The sequence below is a fragment of the Mus caroli genome, unplaced genomic scaffold (genome assembly GCF_978045245.1).
Source record: "Mus caroli unplaced genomic scaffold, Mus_caroli_1 scaffold_2, whole genome shotgun sequence".
In the NCBI taxonomy this organism is placed as follows: Eukaryota; Metazoa; Chordata; class Mammalia; order Rodentia; family Muridae; genus Mus; species Mus caroli.
Window position 1 is genome coordinate 121,432,379 of NW_028227257.1, and position 25,003 is coordinate 121,457,381.

General features: G+C 41.3%; 1 protein-coding gene across 15 annotated transcripts in view; it reads right to left on the bottom strand.

Moving 5' to 3' along the window:
* The window catches only part of Pkp4 (plakophilin 4), a 207,345-nt gene that overhangs the window by 78,264 nt on the left and 104,078 nt on the right, over positions 1–25,003 (bottom strand). For 14 of the 15 annotated variants that reach the window (XM_085834896.1, XM_085834893.1, XM_029474653.2 and 11 more), the window contains one exon: positions 12,959–13,071. The exons of the other annotated variant lie outside the window; for it this stretch is intronic. In XM_085834896.1, the coding sequence (XP_085691022.1) occupies positions 12,959–13,071 (113 nt within the window). The remainder of the gene's footprint in view (positions 1–12,958; positions 13,072–25,003) is intronic. 15 annotated transcript variants of the gene reach the window in all.

Genomic DNA, 25,003 nt, shown 5'->3' on the forward strand with positions numbered 1-25,003 from the left:
TGGATGGTGGTGACACTTGTCCCCATCTCTGGCTGAGGAGCAAAGGACAGCTGACGGTTTCTGGGGAAGGGAGAGTCATTTTTCTTTACGGGTGTGGCTCGTGGTAGGACATCATTCCAGTGGATGGCTCATATACCCATGCGTATATGGGTAACACAAATGGAGTTATTAAAAAAAAAAAAAAAAAAAAAAAAAAAAGGACATGAAGTTGAAAGGTCAAAGGACTGGGGTGGGTCTGGGAGGAGTCAGAAGAGAGGGAGGGAACGTAATCCCAATAGATTTGTATGCATCGATGACATCCTCAAAAAATTAATAAAACATCATTTTAATAGGCAAATAAACACCATATAAAAACAGTGATTTTTAAGAACCATTTACTCAAAATTAAGAACTAAACTATCTGATGTTTTAAAATCTGTTCTGCAGCACTTAAAACATAAATAAAATATAATGGATCACCTATCCGATTTTATCCACCTTCCACAAGAAGAGAGCACATGCTAACACTTGGAATTTCTGATAGCCTGAGTCTGATTAGCTCGGCAGCCCAGTGCCATTCACTATGCCCTTCTGTCTCTGTAACTCCCCGGATGCTTTCTAAAAGGAGATGCTGAGGCAATTTTTAGCAAGTAGACACCATAGTGACTGTTTTCTATTTTACAATGTGTCACACCGGACCCTCAATTCCAGACTTCTAGCGGTCTCCCTTTTGATGCTAGCATTTGATGAGATGGGATCCAGGTGTGTATACACCCCGCTTTCACTGAAAACCTGCTACCTCTCAGCTGAGAGCTTCAGCAGATACCAGTGGTCATCAAGGGCATGATTTTGTTTGTGCTTGAGAAGGATCACAAAAGGTTTAACATAGGTTTATTCTGAATGGACCGCTCTCTTTGGTAATAGAAGGCATACAGTGTGGGACTGTTTTATAGCCTACCCAACAGTCATCTGACTGAGAAGTATTTTGTCACTGCAGAGAACAAAACACTGCCCTCTACATTCTGTACCTCTTGTGTATCAGCTCTAGTGTCACCCTTGGGAATGTAACTTGCATTTGTTGTGGCTCTAATAGCATTATGATTGATAATACAACTAAAGTGGGGATCAACCAGCAACTGACCCACACTGTAGTAATGTAGGATCCTAAAACACTAATTATTGCTTATTTTTCCATTTAGAAAAAAAGGCTGGAAGGTGCATGATTTTAGTTCGATTATAAGCAACCAAACCACGCAAATCAAATGTTTTATCAAAGATATTGTTGGATGCTAACATTTCAATTGTGTAGTATTAGATTTTTAGGTATGAAACTCTGGAGCCTAGGGCTTTTCTCCCTTAGTGTTAGAGCACTTTTCTCCCTATTTAATCCATGAGGAACACAAATCTGGGAAGATTAGGCTCATTTGTTATTAAGTAGCTCCTGAAGCCCTGGGAGGACAACGATAGGAACAATTCAGACACGTGGAGCTGGCGAAGGGTCAGGGCTTTCCTTTCCCAGGCAGACCTGCCAGGTTCGTTGTCATGGCAAGCTGATTAGCTGCTGAAGATGTGCTAATGGACGGCCCTCACTTTTAGGAAGATAATCACATGTCCAATTTTCCTTTCCAAACATCCTTGGACTAGAGCAACACTGAGCAGTTCTCCGAAGGGTGAAGGAAACATCTCACCACACATCATTGTCTGCTCTGACTGTCAAGCAGAACACCAACCAGCTTTTGGCCCCTGAAGATCCAAGTGAACCAACTGAGGGGACCTAACATCTCGCTGAAACAATCGAAGGCATGAGCTGTACTAGTTCAAGTGCTGGTTTCAAGGCTATTTTCCAGAATTTCTGAAAAGTTCTGGTACTTACATGGGTTCCCATATTGTGGCTGGAATTAATTAGTAAAAGCACAAGAGCCTGTGCAGATTCAGGTGGGCACCGTGATGGAGGCCAGGGGCACAATGGCTTTCCTATATCTCACTTCCTATATCCACTATAGGCACACAACACTCAACAGGGAAGTAGGAAGTGGAGGTGGGGGACACTTATTGGTGTCCCTGTGGAAAATACTATTAGGGGAAAATTATATCTTAATGTTAGTCAGGTGTACAATAATAATGAAAACCAAATTAAACCAAACCAGAAATCAAAGTCTACTGGGCAATGATATGATCCTGAGTCCTAATATCTGCAAATGCAACTCTCAATCTTGCAAGAGCAATTCCATGGCTACTCCCTTCTCTACTGTATTACTAGAAAAAAAACATTTTAAACTCAAGGATATAATAAGCAAGGATGGAGCCTGGGTAGCCAGTGCAATCTGTTGAACAGAACTCCCACAAGGTATATATACAGTGTCTGCAACCATGGTAAGCACTGCAGGATCTGCATAATTATACAGGGGGCGGCCCTAGTAGAGTGGAAATCTCAAAGAAGAGACATGCAGATTTATTGCGTCAGGCAACCTCCAGGTTTAGTGAGACACTGTCCTGAGAGTCAGGGGACATCAGATCTTCTCTTGCGGCTTCTGCACATACAGTCAATTCCAGATAAACTGGGGATAAAAGTATGAAATGTAAAAGCCACGAAACCTTAGATGCACAGGAAGCATCCTTTAAAAGTGCACTTGGGCTAGCCTGAAGGCTCGGAGGAGAAGCAAGTTGCTGCCAAGCCTGCCACAGTCAGTTCCTGCAATGCACAGAGCGGAAGGGAAGGCCTGGACTTTCTCCTCGCCAGTGGGACAGCTATGCTTGGACACTGCACATATTTACCATTCCCACACATGACATAAATGCCCATATGTAGAAACTGTGCCTTTCCAGAGTCACACACGTGTGAAACAGAAGACACTTTAAAAAATGCTCATTGTTAAAAAAGATTTTGGTTCTGGAAGTTATCATGTTAAGTAAAATAAAGCAGGTGAAAAAAGACAAATACACCATGCTATCACTTACACATCGAAACTAAAGTTTATCCAAAAGTAGAGAAAGGTGTGGGGCCCTGTGCCACACTGTGCAGAATCCAGAAGTGGGGTAAGAGGGCAGATGACTGGCTGACAGGAACTAATTCTATATCTAGATGGCTAATAGAGAAGATGCTCAATATCTCCCAAAATAAATGGCGTGCCTAAGGTGAGAGATACCAATCAGTCTGGTGTGTTTATTACCAAAAACACATACAAACATAATATAATGCATGATATATATTATATGGTAAAGATAAATTTAAAAGGAACGTTCATTTTAGTTTAAAAATGTTCACTTTTTACTACTTATAAACTTCAACAGAGACGAGCCCAACAGCTTAATAGTGTGATATAGCAGTTTAAAAAATAAATTAACATGTATCAGTGTGGACATATCTCAGGGAGAAAAGGCTAAATGCATAATGACATAGAATATACTGTTTGTGTATATAATTAATCAGTTTTATGTGTAGGGTGTTTTGGCTGCATGCATGTTTAGGTACCACATGAGTGTCTGGTGCCTGAGGAGTCAGAAGAGAATGTTTTGGATTGCAAGGAACTGAAGCTACAAAGGTTGTGGGTCATCTGTGTGTCCTAGGAATCAAACCAGGGTCCTTTGGAAGAGCAGTCAGTACTCTTAACCACTGAGCCATTTCTTCATCCTCACACATGTGAATGTTTAAAAAGCAACAGAAAATGCTATCCACGTGAATGATGCATACTTAGTGAAAAAGCACACGAAGTACATGAGAAGACGATATGCCAGGGGCTAGCGGGGCTAGCTAGGGCAGAAAGAGTAAGGCAAAGAACAATTTTATCTTGTGTTTAATATTTTTCTTTATAGAAAAAATTAAAGTCAATATAAACTTTTTTTTAGTAATTTTGAATTCTGTGTATAAATATTCACAATTGCCACATCTCTAGATTTGGTATTTTTAATATATATATATATATATATATATATATATATATCACACTTTAAAAATATATACAGATAGTTTTTAAAAAACCTAATGACTCAGAGGCAAGGCTAACAATGTAATTATTAGTTTGGTTCAATAACTCATTAATGTTAAATAACTTATGACTAGTAATTATAGACTATAAACTATGAAAACTGCAGAAATGAAATAATGTTACGTGAATTAAAAGTTTCTTGAATTAGGTAATGGCATGGAATCCACATTTTACATGCATGGGCTTCTGAAGTTTTAAAAGGTATTTTACTCATTAATTAGAAAAAAATTAATACAGCTGGGCTGTTTTCATATTTAATCAAGGGCCTTAGAATAATCTGAAATGATGCTGCTGACTATAAGCAGTCTGTATATGTGGTCCTCACAGCTATGTCACTCATTTAACATGTGTAAATGCTCACTCTAAGAAACAGTGAATTCATTTTAGAATGTTGTGCTGTATAATGTTCTAGATTCATAAGACATTTTATTTCTCATGAAAACCATTTGGCTAATGATTCCGATATTACTTGGTTGCTTGCTTAGTTAAAGTGAGTGTCTAGGATACTGTAGCATGTGCTTGGGCTTGTGCCCCACAGAGCCTAAATCAAATGTATGCACCAGCCATAGCATAGAAAATCCACTTGCGGATTAAATGGCATGAGAAGCAGGAATTAAAAATGCGTTCTGGAAACATGGTGATAAGCTAACCACACTAAAACTGACTTCTGGAGAGCTGAGGCCAGCAGACTCATTTCTACCCTTCCCGACATGGAACTCTCATTGATTATGACAGGAGTTCAGCCATAATAGTGCAGTGTTAGTAAATTTCTCTTGAGCTTACACGATAAATACTGTGGAAATCCCAAAGATTATTACTGAATTACATTCAAATATTAAGGACTTTTTTTTTTTTTTTTTCATTTCGACTGATTAGAAATGAAGTCAGGGAGCTTTGACCTTTGACCATTAAGGGAGGCACTAGTGACCAGAATCAATAGGCCATAAAGGCATTGATGAGCATAGCAGCTCTGAAATAGCTTGACCTACTATGCAGCAATAAAAAGCTCAGCAATAAAGGATGACTACAGTGACAGAGAGCAGGAGAAAGACTGCAATCAATCATGAGGATGGACGGACAGGACCAAAGGAATCTCCCCAGGGCGCACCAGTACCCTAACTCAAGGAGGAATGGAAGCAAACACTTTGGGCTTTCCCCTAAAAATCAGAGGCAGCACTCTGACAACAGCCAATAATGACTGTCAAGAAGAACGTGGTATGTCCACATAATGCAATATTATTTAGAAATAAAAAAGCATGCTATATAGAAAATAAATCTTGAATGCATGAAGTGAAAATGAAAACATGTCAGACATAAGGGACCAAATGTATGTATGTATGTATGTATGTATGCGTGTATGTATCTCTCTCTCTCTCTCTCTCTCTCTAATCCAGCATGGAGTCACAGACACAGAAAGTAGCCAGAGATGGACAAGAAAGCTAATGGGGTACACCTTTAAGAATGTACTAAAACCCACTGATATCTGTACTTTGATAATTAGAATTTTAAGTTTATATGAAATTGTCTCATTAAACAATCATCTAACAATAAAAATGAAAATCCCCCAAGTTTTGGCTGCTGAAGCCAAAAGTAAATGTTAAAGGGACAGAACTCTATCCAATATCTTTCTAAAGTGGTAAATTAAGTAATAAATGTCATGGAACATACTATTTTATCAAAGACTCGTTATTTTACAAAAGGCATTATTTGAGGCAGTTTATTTTACAGTAATTAAAAAAATATTCACTGAATAAAGATCTGAACCATGAATAAACCTTTTCTGCTAGTGTCAGTCCCAAAACATTTTCAGACTTTTTAATTGTATCACCAGAAGGCTGACAGGCCCCAGATGACCCTATACAATGCAAAACCTGGAAACTTTTCCAAGTGCCCCAGTGGCCCTGGGGAATAAACTCTTTTCTTTAAAAAACTAACAGTTCTTTTTCTAAGTGGCATAAGAAGACTGGCTGTCAAGGCTGCATGACCTTTTGTGAAATGACGAAGAGTTCTACTTGACCCAGTCTTAAAACTAAGTTGAGAGAAAGAATCTTGGGGCGAGTGTGATGCTATTAATATCCACACTGCTACCCCAGCCCACTCCTCCTTTGTGCAGTTATAAGGACACAGTTTTTCTGTCTTGAAGCTTTAAGATGGCAGCAGCAGCAGCAGCCAGGAAAGAACATTGTGCTTCCAAACAAGATGAAGTGCATTTGAACATTGATGTAAAATGAGTACTTCCTTTATAAATGAAAATGTTTACAAGATAAAGTATGAGAGAGAGATCTCTAGCTTGCAAAGACATACACTTTCACCGCCTCACACTCACCTGGAGGTAACTGAGAAGCAAGAGATGGCAGTTATGGAGAGAGTCAGGCCAGAATAGGTTCTTGAGCCTCTTACCAACCTTCAAATTCTGTACTAAACTTAAGCATCTCAAGACTCCTAAGCCTCATATGCGCAGTCACTGAGTTCTACCCTAACTGCATTTTCTGTTCTTGCCAAGTTCTGTAGCCCAGGAAGATGAACAGCCTCTGTAATTTCCTTGCTTGAATGAGATGTGAATACAGGCCATACCTCGTGCACCCGAAGACTGAGTTCGTCAGCTGGGACTATTTCCCCTGGCCACTTCTTGGCTATGCACCTGCCATTGGAAGGCTGCAGGAATCTCCAACTGCTGCCAAATGAGCATCCCTGGGCTCCGAGCTACTGCTTCCCTGGCATATTTTGGACAAGTGGGGGCCATTAAAAGTTGTTCAGCTAATAAGCCTGGCACGTTAGAGTCCAACTTAGGGAACGAGGTGAAAGGCCACTCATGGGGAATTACTTTCATTTAAAGAACAATTTGAACAGAAAGAAATGCAGCAAGCTTTTAAAAGTAGTTGTCTCATTTTGGGGAGGATGATGAAAATGCCCTGTGGACTGCAGAGGTGACCATGCAATTCTGTGACAACTGGGTTAGTTAGAAATCAGAAAACTCTACTACAAAGGAGTCGATTTGCTGCCATTTATATACAATACACCTGACTTTTAAATATAGTACTTATCTCTGTGGCAGAATTATGGATTTTTCTCTTTATTTTTAACTTGTACTTTACAAATTTTCTAAGGTGACCATTATTTAACTGTAGTCAATAACATGCAGATTGAGAATATGGTCTTGGTTACCACCCTCGTCCCCTCACCCTTCCCATGCTCCTGGGAACAAAGGAGGGCAGGTTCCACGGTGACTGGGCGGCTTTGCTGTGGCGAGCGCTAGGTCTTTCTACTGTTACCTTGTCGGGGTAACCTAAGCTCGGCTCACTGTTCCCTGCCAGAACAGCAGTGCGAGTGCTCACTGTGCTCTTGCTCATCAAAATCTGCAAGTGAAGTTTCAAGTGAAGTACAGGGTAGTGTTTCCCAGAAGCCATCTTTGTCATTAGTGTGCATATAACACACCTGTGCAGCGAACTGCAACACGGGACACCTCACATCTCAGCATCTCTCGCCCCACATGACTCTCAAAACCTATGCAGACAGAAATAGTCACGGCAGGCTGCCTGCCTGCCTGCTCAGCCAACCTGAAAGCAATTCATCTACCTACATGTGCTAAATATCACCCTGAGTCATGCTACAAGTCAGGATTGGGCCCCAGGGGAATTACTTTTAGCAGAAGTGCCATTTCATCTATCTATATTCCATTTAGCAATGAGAAATGGACCTATGAGCTTGTTTCCAAAATTTGTTGGCAGAGACCACTGAGGGCCCAACAGTTCTCTCTCCGGGATAGCACAGGAGGAGAAAGCACTGCGCCCTTGGTACCCGGGACGGAGGATCCTGCCGAGCAGCCTGGTGTATTTGCATCGTGTACATGCCAACACCGAGACATTCATTAGTGATGTTTGTTTCCACCTGTGCTCACATCCATGCTTCTGTCTCCAGCATGGCTGCTACGATGCTCAGAGCAAAACAGGGTGGACCTCAGCAATGCAAAGCATGCTACAGATACATTTTCTTGTTCTATTTTAATCTTGGCTCCATCTCATCCTTCTAAATTTTACCTCCCCTTTCCCCTAATCCTCACAGTTTATTTTTAGTTTCTATATTTTGAAAGATGTTTTAAATGTGCTTGGATGAGATGAAATAGTAACACTGCACCTACTATCAGGGCTTTTCAAGGTTTAGTGAACAGGTTTAGTAGCACACATCATCTTTGTGTACAGATACCACCACGTCCACATCAGGAGCAGTGTAAGTGCACCAATATGGCTATCTTGTATGTTAGAATGCAAGAAAATAAAACAAATAGAAAGTCATATAAAATTAGCTTTCCACTGCCTTGCTTAGGTCACTTCTTCTGGGGTGGTTAGTAGAAAATCTGACCTTTCATTTGAGACTGTTTTAAAGTCCTCAGTGGGGCACACTGACACTCAAGTGCGATGGAACCAATGCTCAATGTTAAAACCGCAGCACAAGTGCCTGAGTCAGAGCTCACTGTGTCATGGAGTTCATTCAGAGTTAGGACAGTGATGGCAAACACTGGGCCAACCACAAAGTCAATAAAATACACTATTTTCTTTTGATGCATCTTGGTAGACAAAAAGTTAGATAGTCTTACAAAGTACTGCACTCTCACTGACAAAAACCTTAAGGAAGATAACTGGTTATAAGATACTAAATGCATTTCACATGAAAATGGGAAAAACACCCACCAGGCTGCTTCCTGGTTCTGAGCAGGGGTTCTATTTCAAAGTCCACTGAACGAATCAAAAGGCTGGCAGAAAAGGGAATCTTGATCTCAGAGGAAATTTCTATTTCTATCTTTACATTCTGGTTCCAAAGTAGACAGCAAGGGGCTGGAAGGCATGCAGGGGTAGTGTCTCTAATGTGACACCGCTACTCACTTTTCTAACATCGTCTTTGAATGGTGTGCAGTGATGCTGGCCTCAGAGCCGAGCAACTGCGCCTGCTGCATTTATAAGTTGTGCAGAAGGCAAAGACCAAGATCAGCAAGGGAAGAACTTGCGGAGTACCCTGATGAACTCAAAAGCTGCTGTTCCTTGGGAAGGCCCATTGTGCATTAATGAGCATCATTGTAGGAGCTGGGCTGCTTAGTCACGCAGTGTGCAGTGATTGGGCTTCACAGCCGCATAGTGAGATAACATAGGCACAGAGAAGTAACTTTGCTCAATGAACTTGAGAAAGGCCATGGAAAGAAGTTAGCATTTAGTTGGGGCGTGAGGAACACAAGGTGGTCTGACCTAAGGTGAGACTTGAGTGAGTTCATGGGATAAAGAGTCTTGTCTCAAGCTGTAACTCTAAAGATCTTGTAACACATTTCTGTCTGGCTGCCTAGACTCTCCTCCTTCTGTTCTACATCCACCATGACAGCAGGCTATGGATGTCCTAATGAGGTTGCCCACAACCAAGAGTTGCCTGTGTGAATTAATGAGGCCCTAACAAGGTGCTGGCCTGATGTCAGTACCAAGAATGGGTAACATCTGACTGAGTTGTTGGCCAAAGGGGTTCCCTAGGAACCCCCAAACATCCAAGGCTATGGCCAGCTCTCCAAAAATGAATGATAAGGCACCATTGCTAAGGACAATACCTACACAACTCATGGAAAAATGGAGAAGTCGGACTGATGCCTACCTAGAGCTTTTATCAGTATGGAGCAGTACTCATGGTACTGGAAGGTACTCTGTATACTACTAAAGGAGGCAAGTAAACACCAACCCAGCTAAAAATCCACTATCTACAGGAGTGGCCTGCATACAAGATCTGCTGGTCTAATAGTGGAATAAAGCTTGTGGGAGGCACCAACCAGCATCTGATTTAAGTCCCAGTCCGTGAGATGAAATCCATATCCAACACTGCCTGAGTCGCCTAGAACCTGAGTAGACAGGCCAGAGACCTGGGGGAAAACCAAATACCTTTTCTGCTAAAGGAATGTAGCAGCAAAGTGGCTTCTAACAACAGTCTGTTATACTTATATTCTGCTAAACTTATAGATCAGCCATCATCAGAGAAGCTTCCTCTTGTACCAAACAATAAGCAGATCTGGGCATACTCAGTCCTATAAAGGATGTCTCCATCAAATCCCTCTTCTTGGGGTTAAGGGGACTCTGTGGAAGAGGAGGTGGAAAGAGTGTAAGAGCCAGAGGGGATGGAGGACAGCAAGTATCAAGGCCTTCTAGATACAACAGGGCTCGTGGACATGCGAACTCAACATAGCAGCATGCACAGGGTCTACATGGGTCTGCTCCAGATGGGGTCCTAGAGCTGAAAGAAGTGGACACAAGTCCCCATCTCTAACCCAGAAATGATCTCCAACTGATAGCCACTTGCAAATAAGAAATTAGTTTTCCCAAAGAGTGTCTCATTGGAGAAACAAACCACTCTTAGGGGTAGACAGCTAGTACAAAATGAGCTCAGTGACATCGCTAGAGGTTCTTGACTCACAAAGTTAAGTCAGGGCTAAAAAACAAAATCATCTTACAGGATAGAGACAGACAGACAGACACACACACACACGATGAGTTTTCTGTGTCTCTTTGGTCCTTTTTCTTGTTGACTGTTTTGCCGTATTCCAGTCAAAAGTCTGCTTTGAAAACATGCCCATGCTGATATATGTAGATCATTTTAATTATTCTAGACTACCTATTTATAGCTCCCTTCCTACTTCTATCCTGATGGACAACTAAGTTCTTCTAATTGTTCTACTTCTGCCAACAACATTTCTACTCTCCCACCATGCACTCCTCTCAAAACTTCTCCAATTGGGAGAGTTTCAAACTGGACTATGCCTACTGAGTTTTCCCCAAGAAATATCTCAATGCAAACTTTTACCAAATGAGAACACAGTAACACAGGATAGCATATAAAACTGCCCACCCCACCCCATCCCCACACAATGATGTATTCTTGTATCTGTGCTACTTTTGTGTTCAGGAAGCTTTCACTATGAAAAGACCACCACAAGGGGATGTTTCTATGAAAAGGCATGCACTGAAAAAATCCCATTGGGGTTTGTGTTTTACAAAATCTGAGGCTGAGCTCATCTCTAGGGGTGACACTTCCAAAGATGGAGATTCCTGAATAATGCGGACTTACAATAGGATTCCAAATCCATACATTTTATGAGTATGGTATTTGCCTTGTGTGTAGCCCTTTGAAGGATACAACTTAATGAGATAATTAAACTCAAATGTGCCAACTTATACATACCCAGGCCTTCATTCCTTGGTCCCTGCATGGAAATTAAGCACAACTCCAGTGTTTACCTTGGGGTCTAGTAACTCTCCAGCCTCGGGCATAGGCGCTCAAAGCTCAGTGTTTTCTCTACCCCGCCCCCCACTTTTTTCCCATTTTCTTTATACATTAACTTATATAATTGATATGTAAATCATTTCTAGAAGTTTAATAGAATAAATCTGATTTTTCTGAGTCAGCTATTGCCAGGGACAGATATCCTTCCCAGCCCTTCACATAGGGGATTAATTTTCTTACGAATATATAATTCTATTTTTCTATTCATCTGGCCTGTCCTTATTGAAAACACACAGCACATCACATTCCTGGATTTGCAGATTTCTTATTTTAATGCTAAGACTACTGATACCTTCAAAAAGCTATTGAGTAGAAGTACAGATAATTTTACTCTTTTACAATGTTCCTTTCTTTGGTGAATTATTTCATTGGTTACCAAAAGGTACCACTCAACACTTACATTACACCTGTGTAAGCATTTTCTTAGTATAATAGAGTGTTTAGGCCAACAAGATAGGCTCAGTGGGTAAAGATACCACATCACCATGCATGATGGCCTGAATTTGGGCCCTGGGGCACACACAGCAGAAGGGACAGGCCATCTCCTGCAATCTCCTGCGGGCTGTTCTGACTCCCTTGTGTGCACCATGGCATGAGCACTCGTAGAACTAACACACAAAATAAACAAACAAACTTTTAGAAGGAAAAAAAAAAAGACTTCCTAGACGTTTAAAAGGCTACAACTACCTACTTGCTGCACCTTTAAGCAGTCCCATTGGCTTCAGTTATGTGCTTTACGTCTTAAACACTCGAATGCACACTCCTGTCAGCATACACACCTCAGGCTGACACATGCATGTCAAGCAAATCTAAGAGTTTCAAAACCATATGAAGCACTAAGTAGAAACAAGAAGCTACAAGCAGCATTTCATTGAGCAAAAGGAGTGAGCTACAGAAAAAACTGCGGACAATAATTTAATAGTTAGAAATAACTGATGAGACGGGGGTGCAGTGTGTGGGTCACACAACCAAGCTTAAAAATGTGAATGATAAAAATAATGTCTGCTTGTAGCAACATGTAATTTTCAAGAAGTAAGCAGGTAAGCAGTGATTAACATGTGGCGTGGATGGTAATAATTTATACAACAGTGATCTGTTTCAATAGTGGAAGAGGCCACTTAAATAAAAACAGAAATTGTTATTTAATGGGCTTCTCCAATTAAATGCTCATTTTGTAACTACTATATTTGACTACCTCCGTCTGTACTTACCATATTTGAACGCTTTGGATTATTTCACAGAGTAATTGATGTATATAGCAGTTTCACAGATTTTACAAAAACTGAAAGTAAACTGAAGGCATTTCTAAAGGCCAACTAAACCATACCACTCAGAAATATTTCTGAGTTTGAAACGTCTACCGCATGTTGCCTGAGTACCAGCCAACTTGCTTTACCAAACAGGTAGCCATTAACTGGGGAGCGTCCAGCAGTGGTATGCATGCAAGGTGTTGAGTTTCAGAAGGCTTACCAAGGCTGTGACAAACACTTCAGCACAGGGCTGAAGGATAATCAATGCTGTCAGCAGCTTCTCACAAGGCGAGTAAATACACATTTTTGGTGTCAAATTCAGAATGGAGGTTAACAGGGACGGCATGCTACAGGACCAGTCGCCCCAGCCCTGCTCACTTACTAAGACACGTAATTTGGGTGTGTAAAGATAGAGCCGTGCGCGCGCGGGCCCTGTACCTGGTGCTGGCGATGCTTGGCGATTCTGCTCCAAGCCTACATCTTTCTAGCTGACTGGCAACAATCTGCCTTTCCACTTCCAGTTCTCGGGTGAGTCGTTGAAACTGAAGCTCCTGTGAGTCAAGGAAATAAAAGGCATATAAGGCGACCAGGTTGGCTGCTCAGGCAGAGAAGAATCAAGGTTTGTCACAGGAAACACAGGAACATACCCATCACATAAAGCTACAGCGAGGCGTTGTGCAGTCTGGGTTCTAGGGCATGAACACTCAGCTATCAGTTAACGTTTGGAATGGAGACATGCAGATGTTTCTGGGCCCTGTTGTCTTTAATTCTACGGAAGGTTTGAAACAGGACTTTTGCAGAGTGAGCCATTAAACTAAAGGTGTGCAGATGTTTATGTGCGAACCAACCATCCCTGAGCTCTTCCTCCTCAATGGCTGATGTCTCTATCTCTCCTTCTGGACCACACACAGGTTAGGACATGATGGGAATCATAGTACCATGTCACTGCACTGGGGCTATATTCCAACTCCATGGTAAGTGTCTGGATATATTTTCTCTACAATATAACCAAAAAAGTTTGCTCTATTCACAATGTACTTATGTTGCTACTTTGCAGAGGGTTACAAATAAACAAAAAGAATATGCTGTATCATGGACACTGAACTTTTCCTAAGAAGTGGAAAAAGATACTTAGAAAAATATTCTTTATGTTCTATCAGAAATGCAAACCAATTTGATTATTAAGTTCTTATACTGTAATAGTGCTTCTCTTATTGCTAGGTTGACAGGTATTGGTAAACCAGAATTCATCGTTCTATAAAACACCAACAGATTAAACCAGACACATCACTTGCTAAAGCTTTAAGGTAGAATCAACACCTGCAAAAATACATCATGGTCCTGTGCACCATAACATCTGCCTACACGTCTATTCAGTAAGTAGTTTAATCTGACAGTGACTGCTGGTTCAAAATAGCAGGCACTTGAATACTAAGGAATAGTTATGGCTCTGTTGATATCTGTCATAAAATTCACTTACATCTGCTGATGGTCTGCAGTAACCACGTGACAGCACTGGCTCTGTAAATTCTATTCTTAGGATAGTTATATGTATTTTTAATTTTTGTAACCATTATTATAGAAACTTGAAAATAAATAAAAATACCACGCTCCAAAATTAACCAGATCTAAAGTCTAAATAGAACATAATGAACTTTTATACAGTTGGAACGGAAGCGAGAGCTTCACATTCAAATTTATCCTTTCAGTATTGAATACCAAGAAATTATGACAGAATTAGAACTAGAACAACAATTGTCTTTAATATTTCATAACTTGTACCTATTAGCTGCTTTCAGTCCTTCTGCATCCTCTCATATTTAGCTTTTTTGTTTTCCTTACTCATATATATTATATGTACATGTGTATGTTTAAATATACATATATTATTGTCCAGATTCTGCATGAGAATATGCTGTTTTTTCTTTCTACAATTGTGTGACCTCGCTTCATATTATACAGTCTAGTTCATCCATTTTCCTGCAAAGTATTCAGTTTTCAGCAGAGCAATATATATGTTTATCTATTTACATATATATTTGATGTATATAATTTTCATTATCCATTCATCTGTTGATGGACAGCTAGGTTGGTTTCAATTCTTTGATATTATCAATAAAAGAGCAATGGACAATGGGGTGCAAATATCTACTTTGTAGAATATAGAGTTCTCTGGATTGATACCCAGCTGGATCGCACAGTAGTTCTATTTTTAGCTTCTGGGGTTCTTTCCCTTTGAGAAGTCTCCAGATTGATTTGCACAATGCCTGTATTAATTTGCACAGCCACCAACATTGGACAGGGCTCCTTTCCTTATACAGCCTCTCCAAGTTTTGCAGTCAGATGTGTTGATGAGAGCCATTCTGATGGGGGTGAGGTAGAATCTTAAAGTAGTTTTACTTTGCATTTCTCTGATAGTTAGGGATGCTGAACACTGTTAAAAGATAGTTGTTAGCCATCTGTGATTTTAAAAACTGTCTATCCAGTTCATTTGTCCATTTGATGACTGGGTACTTTATTTTCTTGGTATTTAATTTCTACAATTCTTTGTAAACTCTGGGTATTAACTAGCCCCTTGTCTGACGTGTGGCTAGTGAAATTTTTCTCCCATTCTGTGGGCTACCTGTGAACTATGCTCATTGGTTGCTTTGCTGTTGTGCTATCCCCCAAATTAAGGTTTGGTTGAAAGAGGGGCAGCAGGAGGCAGGGTCTAGCTTGCTGTGTAGCTTTGCTTGGCCTGGAGTTTGCTGTAAATCAGGAAGACTTGTACAGATCTTCCTCCTGCCTCAGTCTCTCAAGTTCTGAGATTAAAGGCAAGTACTATTACAACCAGTTAAAATTAAGTATTTGAAAATATTAATATATATCTAAACAAAGAAATGAAATTCCTCTATAATGAAAATCCCAAGATACAAAAAACAAAATCACAAAAGATACTAGACAATAGAAAAACATTCATGTTTCAAGGTAGAAAGATTTTATGAAAATATCTGTGCTACCAAAATTAATTTATGGAAGTAACACAATACAACCAAATTTTCCATGTCAGGTTTCAATGGTCTAGAAAAAAAATACAAGAATTCATATTGAACCACAAAAGGCCACAATCAGCAGTCCTATGTAAGAACAGTGCTGGAGCTATCACAATACCCAGTCTCACATTACACTACAGAGCTGTAGTGATGGAGACAGTCTAGTAAAGGCATAAGAGTAGATGGGCCAATGAATGAAATAGAACAGAGGGCTGGAAATAGCCAAGTCTACATAATCTTTGACGGAGTCAAAAAAATCAAACCAAAACAAAAAAGCAAACCAAACCAACCAAACAAACAAACAAAAACCAAAGTGGGAATGGGGTGGGGGTGGGGGTGGCCTATCCAACAAGTAGTACTGGCAAAATTGTGTTTCACCCTGCAGAAGAATGAAAGCTGGTAGTCTAACCTTTCCTATCTTCTACAAACTATCAATCCAAAGGGATCAAAGACCCAAATCTAAGACACAAAACACTAAAACTTGGCAATTGCTTTTTAAATAGAGCACCCACAACATGGGAACTAAGAGCATATATCAACAGAAGGGACCCAGGGAAAGAAACAGTTTCTGTACAGCACAGAAAACAATCTTAGAATGGTTTAAAGAAAGGCTCCACAACTGCCCATCACTTTCTGATACTGGGATCCTTCTCCAGGGACCTTGATGGTGTAGGCTCAGCAGCTGGTTAACAGTTGCTGGACATAGACTATGATCAGGTAATGTGGCAGCGAGGTCCAGGCGGGTCCACACTGTGCTGTTCAGTACCAGGCTAAGATAACCTGAAGGATAAGCATCATGCCTACCTCACAATGCTTAGAGGTATTTTGTTTGGGGGATTTTTTGGGTGATAAATGTCTATTTTTTTCATATATTTTACTCTGCTGTTAACTAGATACACCTTCCCCCCACCACAAGGCTGCTTTTATCAAGCTAGTCCAGTAAGAGACTATTCCTGGATTCCCAAATATCTGTAACATCACTTTTGTACCCTGTTTTCAATGACAAACTGGGAATGAGGGCTGGCATGCTTTCCCATGTAGGTCCACTCAAGTTACTACACTAGAGTAAGATTTCAAATAAGAATGTGGGCATGAAAAACAAAAGAATTTTTTTTAGTAGGAAAAAAATCCTATTATAATAGATGTTTAAATTGTGTTTGTGGCATCTTCTATGACCTCTGAAGCAACCTCTCAAGGAACTGTAGAGGAAATTTCTACTTGGAGTTAGGAACAAGACATAAGTTTCTCACAATTCTATACTCATAGCCAGAGGCACGTGACTGTGCTCTGGCCTAGCCTAGGATATACTCAGGCCAGTGACTCACATGCTCACCTGTAGGCTGGTTCCAGGAAACAGGAGGCCACTTCTCTCCCTCAATCCTGCCTACTTGCAGTACGTCCTGAATCAGGTCTCAAGGTAATGTTCTTCGCACAGAAACCACCTCCAAGTGGGCTGTGTGCGAAGCCCTGGGGCTGTACCAAGTCTATCTGACTACGTTTCTGGGGAGGTTTGTAAACTGTTGTGGAAGCTGGGACTCAAGCTTGGCTCTCCAGTCTTTTGTCACAAGTGAGAAAAGTCACTAACAAGCACTAAAGGAACTCCTTTTCTGTTTTATTAGGAGCATCAGTCTGTGTGTCACTAGGAACGCTGAAGCACCTCCACAGGTGTGGAGTGTTTGGAAGGCCAATGAATCCTTGCTGGAACTACGTGGAGGCAATGTAAAAGTTGGACAATTACTTTAACATCCTAATGAATAAAGTCTATATCATATCTCTACCACTCTCAGAGTCCATGGAGTTGAACATTACTCACTAATTTATCAAAAGCACCCTCCTTATGCACCTATACTTCTCCTTAGCAGGACTTCATCACAGTGCTGAAGGCAGAGGCCCAGGAAGCTGGAAAGCACAGATCTGCATGCAGCTGTTACCTAATAACTCTGGGCATGTTCAGATGAAATAGATGTTTGCTTGGCTTGAGAACAAATATTATTTCTATAGAATATAAGTCTAGTACCATATATGACTGGCCCTAGATGGGAGAACAGGTTATAAGCACTTGATAATTCTGTTTCTATTGTCTTCTTTGACTGATGAAGAAGGTGGCATTATCTATCTATCTATCTATCTATCTATCTATCTATCTATCTATCTATCTATCCACACATACAAAACCACATCCAATGGTTTCTAGACACTCATTAAGGAGACAGAAATGAAAAGAACTTCTGATGATAGCATGTGACTATCCACAGAATCCAGCAAATAAGGCCACAACCTTATGAAGAAAGTGAGGGTACCACTATGCTCAAAGGTGATCTGTGTGACCATTGCAAGGTTTCATCTTAACTTCATTCCAGTCAGAAGTACTTGGTAAAGACAGAGGTGAGGGACCATCACGACAACAGAAGAAATTATACTATGTTTGCAACACACATGGTGGACAGGCCTGCCCAGTCCAAGCAGAAGGGTTCACTGCCCTAGCTCACTCAGGAGCTACTGAGATACCAACTGCCTTGTTCACAGGCCCACCCTCTGGCTGGCCCCCCTAGCTCCTCTGGAGGCCCTGGAAAGGCTGGGCTTAGGGAGGCTTCCTTTTGGGCCTGGCTAAGGCTTTGCCAGTCTGCATTGAGGTTGGTATCCTACCTGCCAATCCTGCTAGTCCTTCCCTCTGTACAGGCAGTGATGTGATAAATCTCTGCATGGACAACTCTCTCCACAAGCCCCACCCTGACTGGTCTTGTGCTGGTTTCTTGTACACATTTTACCCTGGTTTCTTTCTGGATCCCACTTTTCCCTCTCACCCCTTTGTAGAAAACATCAGTACCTTGAATCTCATGTATATTATTCTCACGAATATTTTATGTTATTGCTTCTTTATATTTACATTTATGTAAATAGTATACTGTACAGTTTGTTTGCAGATTGCATTCAGTGCCGTAAGATTCTGAGATATCAGTACTAGTATGGGTAGCTCTTGCTCATTAATTTTCACCGATCAATAATATCCCATTTTATGGTAATAGCACACTTACTCATCATGGACTTATGAATTGTTTCTAATTGCTTAACAATTATAAGCATTCTGTAAACAAACATTCTTGATTAATTCTTGTATATATGAATGAGCCAGACTTCTCCAGAGCAGACACAGAAGGGAATTTTTACACTTAAAGATACATACATCATCAATTTTATTTCATAATGACTGTGAATTATCTTTCAAAGCAGCTGACTTTCCACCTCAGCTGGCAGTAGAGGTGAGTCCCGATGCCCACAGGCATGGCACGGGCTAGGTCTCCTTTCCTCCTTTGAGGGTACCTGCCTTGCCTATATTTTCGTTTGCATTCTGATATAGCTAGCCAGCATATACTTTCTAGGTTTACCAGACATTTAGGTTTTTGAATTTCCCAAGTATCAAACTCTTGGGGGAAAAATTTCTCCTTATAACTGCCACACAGTCTTCTGTCTTCTATGGGAAACAGACATCTTGTTGCCCTGTTGTAATACTGGAGTTCTGCAGAGCTTGAGACCTAGAACAGAACTCTCCATGTTGAGTAGCTCTCAAACACAGACAGTAGACAGTGACAAGCTCAGGGCTTCAGACGTCAGTCAGTCTATCATGGAGGTGGGGAGGGCACAGCAGAACACAACAGTTCATATCATGGGATCCAGAAAGCAGAGAAAAAGAGACAGGAGAGGGGTCAGGGATGGGGGTACCCCCCAGGATAGGTTTTACCTCAAGCTTCCAGAACCTCCCAAAATAGCATCCATCAAGGGAATCAAGCCCTCAATGCAAGAGCACGTAGGGACATCTCAGATTCAAGCCTCAGCCCTCACCACTCTGGAGGGGAATGCTGGCTTTGCTGCTCAGATGAGGATACCTCATTTCAGGCTTGATTCCCGAGACCCATCCTTCCTTCTTGGCTTAGCTCAGCAATTCAGAGTAAAGGCTTTATTCAGTGTGTTTGCTCCATTCAGGCAAGAAAAGGCCTCACACGCTGGGCATACATTGTGGTTACTTTTTCCCACCCCCCCCCCCCATGTTTTTCTCTTTCTTTTTCTGAGCCATTGCCATGAAGAATCCTCAGTATTAAATCGTCAGTGCCCTTCTTAGGTATTAGTACATACACTGGGTTTGTCCCAAAGAAAATAGTTTCTATTTCTGAGATTTCTAGGGTTTTTGTTTTTAAATATATCCACCTATTCTTGCAAGTTCATGAGCCTGAAATCTCTTTCCTCCTGGTTCCCTTCCTCCTTAGGTTTATACCTTTGCCCAAGCTCCCAGGTTTGAGTTCTCTTTTCCTCCTGAAACGGAAACACTCGGGATTCTGTGTGTCTCTGTATGTATCAGTTACTGTGCCTTCCTGTGGTCTCCTGAAGCATCCAGCACTAGAATCCTCCACTCCCATCTCCTCTGACAGGCAGAAAGAGCTGCACTCTGGTTTTCTGCTTCAAAGACTCCAGTGTTGGTCCTAAAGTCAGGGCACATTTCACCTCCTGTGGGTGTCCTTCTCCCCCCCCCCCCCCCAACCCCCATCAAATCCTCTGTGACGGCCATAGTGTTGCATCTCCTGACCCTTCCCGACTGTGCCCTGTGGAAGGAATCTTATTCTGCTTTACAAACTTTCTTCTAAAAAGCTGTTCATCTTGTACTCAGAATATTCCCCACCTCTGGGTTACTAAGAATACTCACCAGGCTTTAACTGCAATGTAGTTCTTCCCTAAAAATACTTCTTTTTCCTACAACTCTCTCTTGTACAGACTATGCACTCCTCCACACCCGACACTGAGGTGTCTTCCAGAAGGGAGGGTGTGCTCTTGGCTCCTTATAGGCATGCTTATTAGCATAAAGTGTTCATAGTATTCCTCAGCACCAGCTTGTTATATAATCATCCAGTTAGCAGACCTGCAAACGGTACTCCCTCTCACATCTCTATTCTCTACTGGTAAAGGACATACACTCGCCATCTGTGTGTCAAGGTTCAGTGTGCTTTGAGGCAAGAGCTTTTCTGGCCATCCACCCACAAGTGTCACCATCACCGCTGTGTGCTTAAGTCTAGCTGTCTGCCTCTTGACCACAGAGAAGCTGTAATGGTTACTATGGCGGTGGCGCTGACAGTGAAGAAGAAAGAGCAGCAGGCCCTGCTGCTCAGCGACCAATGAAATCCCGCTTTCCTGGTTTCACATTTTCGGCCAATGCCATTTTCTTCCAGGCCAGAGAGTGGCCCCCTCCTGTCCAGGGCTCCCTATTCCAGGCCCTCTGGCCTCTTGAGGATACTGCTGCTCTCTCTTGTGTTCCTTAATATCTCTCCTCATTTAATACTGAAACTGTTCTCATCTGAAGACAGCACCGTGGCCCCAGGGCTTCTTGGTCTGTTTCCTTCTTCTGTGACCTATACTAGCTTTTCACTAATGATGCTTTACAATGTCTGCTTTTAACAATCCAGAACCATCTCAGGCACTGAAGTCATTAACAGCCTGGGACCTAAGTAGACTTGTAAAATTCAAGGCAACAGGCAAGATGCCTTGTTCTGATGACATGTTACATGGAGGTATCCCTATCTTTTCTATATTCAAAAGATGAATGATTTAGAGTAATGCTCTATCTTTGTAGGTCTTCAGGTAGGCACAGTTTTTAAACTCATGATTCTGTTCACCAGCTGGCAGAAGGCCCCTGGCTGGACCTCAAGTAATGCCCCACCAAAAGGCACTGAGAAATCCTGTAAAATATAATTTCCTTGTTTTTAACACTTTTTATGGATTCTTTGTGAATATTATTACATCATGCACCCCAATCTCACTCATTCCCTGTCCGTTCATATCCACCCTCCACCCAGCAACCCCCTTAAAAGAAACAAAAAATAAAAGTGATAAAATATTATCTCACCATTGAAACTGTATACAGTGTACCCATTTGCCCAAACAGCTTTACTTGGAAATGGCCATTGCAATGTGTCTAATTATTAGTTTCTAATCTATGTGCTCCATATTTACAAACAGTCCTTGGATTTTCAGTTCTCAAGAACTCAGCTGGTACAGTTAAAACTCATCTCTTTAAAAAAAAAACAGTTTGGACAAAAAATATATAAAACTATGTCCCGCTTTTAACTGAAGCCATAGAGAAACAGACAGAAGTGGGGCTGGACCTTAGATGCCGATACTTCATCAACTCATAACACATCAGCTGTCAGCAATCTCACAGATGAGGCTTTCTGGACCTGCCATTGAGTGCAGTTTTAAGAGGCGCTGGGTTGTGTTGTCCCCAGTTTCAGAGGTGCTGTTGACTGTCCCCCCATCTGCCCATTACATTTATCTGTCTTTAAACCATCCAATCGCCTCCTCTCTCAGGCCAGCTCTGCATCCTTTGAAAGCTGGTTTAACAGGATAGGGATGTTGTCAAAAATGCCTTCTCATTTTCATTTAGCTTCCCCTCTGCAAAGGTGTACATTGCTGGATAAAAAGTGTCTGTGTGTATGCAAAAAAAAATAATTCTACTTAAACCTTTTATTACTTGAGGTTTTCCCAGCATGGTTAAAATTCTTTATATTTGGAGAGTCCTGTTGTTAAATAAACACTGTGACAATGGGCTAAGAGTGAGGACTTGGAGCCAGTATTACCTGACAACTGATGACGTTATCTTCCAATACAGTAGTGATTTGGTAGAACCGATGTCTAAAGTGTGTCATTCTTTTCTTTAAAATGTAATATCTTTGTTGTTTGGATATCTGAGTCTTATATTAAGACATTATAAAGAACAGTAGTAACAACAGCAATCTCCACTGGCCTCCTACTGTACATGTATTTGAAAACCATAAGACACATGATGTCCAAGTTATTGTGATGGAAGCCTTTAATTCTGGCACTTGGGACCCAGAGGCAGGCTGACCTCTCTGAATCTGAGACCAGCCTGGTAACATAGTGAGTTCTAGGCCAGCCAGAGTTACATGGTGAGAACTTGTCTTCAAAAATAAAGAAAAAATGATGCATGATACATGTCCTCTGATGTAATACGGTCATCTGGGGTGAACTGACGGGCGGTACATGATAATAATACACACAGATCATTATTTGCTGAAATGGAAAACCAGGAACACTAAATTCAAGCGCTCCCATTTTCTCTATGTAGAGTATTTTCTGTATATACAGCCAAAAATAGTGGGAGAAAACAGATTAAGTCTAACCTTTCTTTATGAAATCTAACAATAGTACCACAAAATATGAGGCTAGCTTTTAAAAAATGGTTACTAACAATGAAAAACTAGTAGGAAAGAAAAACACCATCTATCTTAGGTCTGTTGTCTTATGACCATGCTAGAGTTGCTCTTGTCCGTGTTTCTTTCACTCTATGGAGTGTGTGTGTGTGTGTGTTCTATCCATTAAAGTAAAGGCTTGTTACTGAGTTCACGATGAAAGAAGTAACTTTATGGGGAGGGAGCGGTCACTATCTTGTAAATATTTCATTTTATATATGTTTCATCAAGAGTATCATTCATTTCTAAACTTTGAAAGCTTACCTTGGCTTCTCCAGAAACATGATTAAGAAAGACAAATGTTCTACCAATAGCTATAAAGTCAGTTACCTGTGAAGGATGTGGAGTGACAGGAGAGAGTCAGGCCATATCTGAACTTATGACTTAAGTTCACGCACAGTGTAGCCATAGGCGGAATGATGCCCACTTCAACCTTGATATCACTCTGCCTTTTCTCTAAACTAGTGTTTTCTCCTCTGACGCTTATATAGGCATAACGCTTCTGTGCGCAGTTTAAGTTTACCCTTATATTAGTCAAATGCTGATTTCTCTTTCCCACTGTCTAGCTTCAATCCAGACATGGCATTTTAATGCTTATGTTAAGAATCTCCTGTCTCAAGTTTGTGTAAATGTCTCTGCCTTGTCAATAAAAGCTGAAAAACCCAGTCACTAGAATAGAGAATATGGTGGGACTTCTGCCAGACAGGGGAGGGTAAGGGAGGGGAGGAGAAAAAAGGGGGGGGGAGAGGAGGGGAGGGAAGGGGAAAAGACAGTATGGGGGGAGAGAAAGAGAAGAAAGAGAAGGAGGAAGAGGAGGAGGAGGAAGAGAAGGAAGAGGAGGAGGAGGGGGAGGGGGAGGAAGAGGAGGAGGAGGAAGAGGAGGAGAAAGGGGAGGGGGAGGAAGAGGAGGAAGAGGAGGAGGAGGAAGGAGAGGAGGAAGAAGAGGAGGAAGGAGAGGAGGAGGAGGGGGAGGAAGGAGAGGAGGAGGGGGAAGAGGAGGAGGAAGAGGAAGAGGAGGAAGAGGAGGAAGAAGAGAAGGAGGAGGAAGAGGAGGAAGAGGAAGAGGAGGAAGGAGAGGAGGAGGAGGGGGAGGAAGGAGAGGAGGAGGAGGGGGAGGAAGGAGAGGAGGTGGAGGGGAAGGAAGGAGAGGAGGTGGAGGAAGAGGAGGAGGATGAGGAAGAGGAGGAGGAGGAAGAGGAAGAAGAGAAGGAGGAGGGGGAGGAAGGGGAGGAGGAGACTTGCCCCTAGGAAGGGAGTCGGATACTCCATGGTAGAACACACCTGAAGCCCACGGAGTCAGACCAATACAAAAATGCAAGTATCTCAGGGATCTTGGCTGGGAGGTAGCCAGAATAGAGGATTAGAATAAAATTATAATGCCTAGTTATTGTGCTTTTAAGTTGCAAATAAATCTCTGTTTCTCTGTGTCATTACTGGGGAACTAGCTAGGATAAAGAAAAACAGCTGCTGTATTAATTTACTGCATACATTTATATTAAAATTCCTTGTTACAACTCACTCCTTCTCCTTGTTGCTTGCTGGCTAGCTACATTAAAAAGTGTTTTTTATTTTACTTTAACTTAGTGTTTCATGGCCCTTAGAGAATGTCTATATGTTCCCTATTTCTATGATAAAGTAGTTGAAGAGGGGCTAACCCTCAGTGATAGAACATTCCCTAACTTTCAAGGTCAGTCCCCTGCAATCCTACCCCACAAATGAAGACTTCCCTTTAAATATGTGTTAGGTCTACATGACTAGCACTATAGAAGAAAAAAAAAGGAAAAGGGGAAAATTCTTACCCAAGTGGCAAAATTGAAAATATGTTAACTTTTCAGACAAATTTATTTGTCTGAATCTCACAACTGGCATACTGAATATTTTTCATCTTTATATATATTTATTATGAAGAGATTTATTAGCTAATATTTGGCCTGGATGTAATCTGTCATCATAATTCTATCCTTTTTGTTAACACAACACTAACAATGCTGGATGCTAGTGATCAGGTGCTGACTGTGGGTTAGGCATTCTGCGTATGTGTCTGTAATGCTTTTTATTTATGTGTGCATGTTATATCATGTGTCGAGATCAAAGGATGATTTCTGAATGCTGGTTCTCTACTTCCACCTAGCTGAGGTCTTCCTTGATCACTCCTGCTGGTGCTCCTGTCTCCACCTTGCATCTTGCCACAGGATACT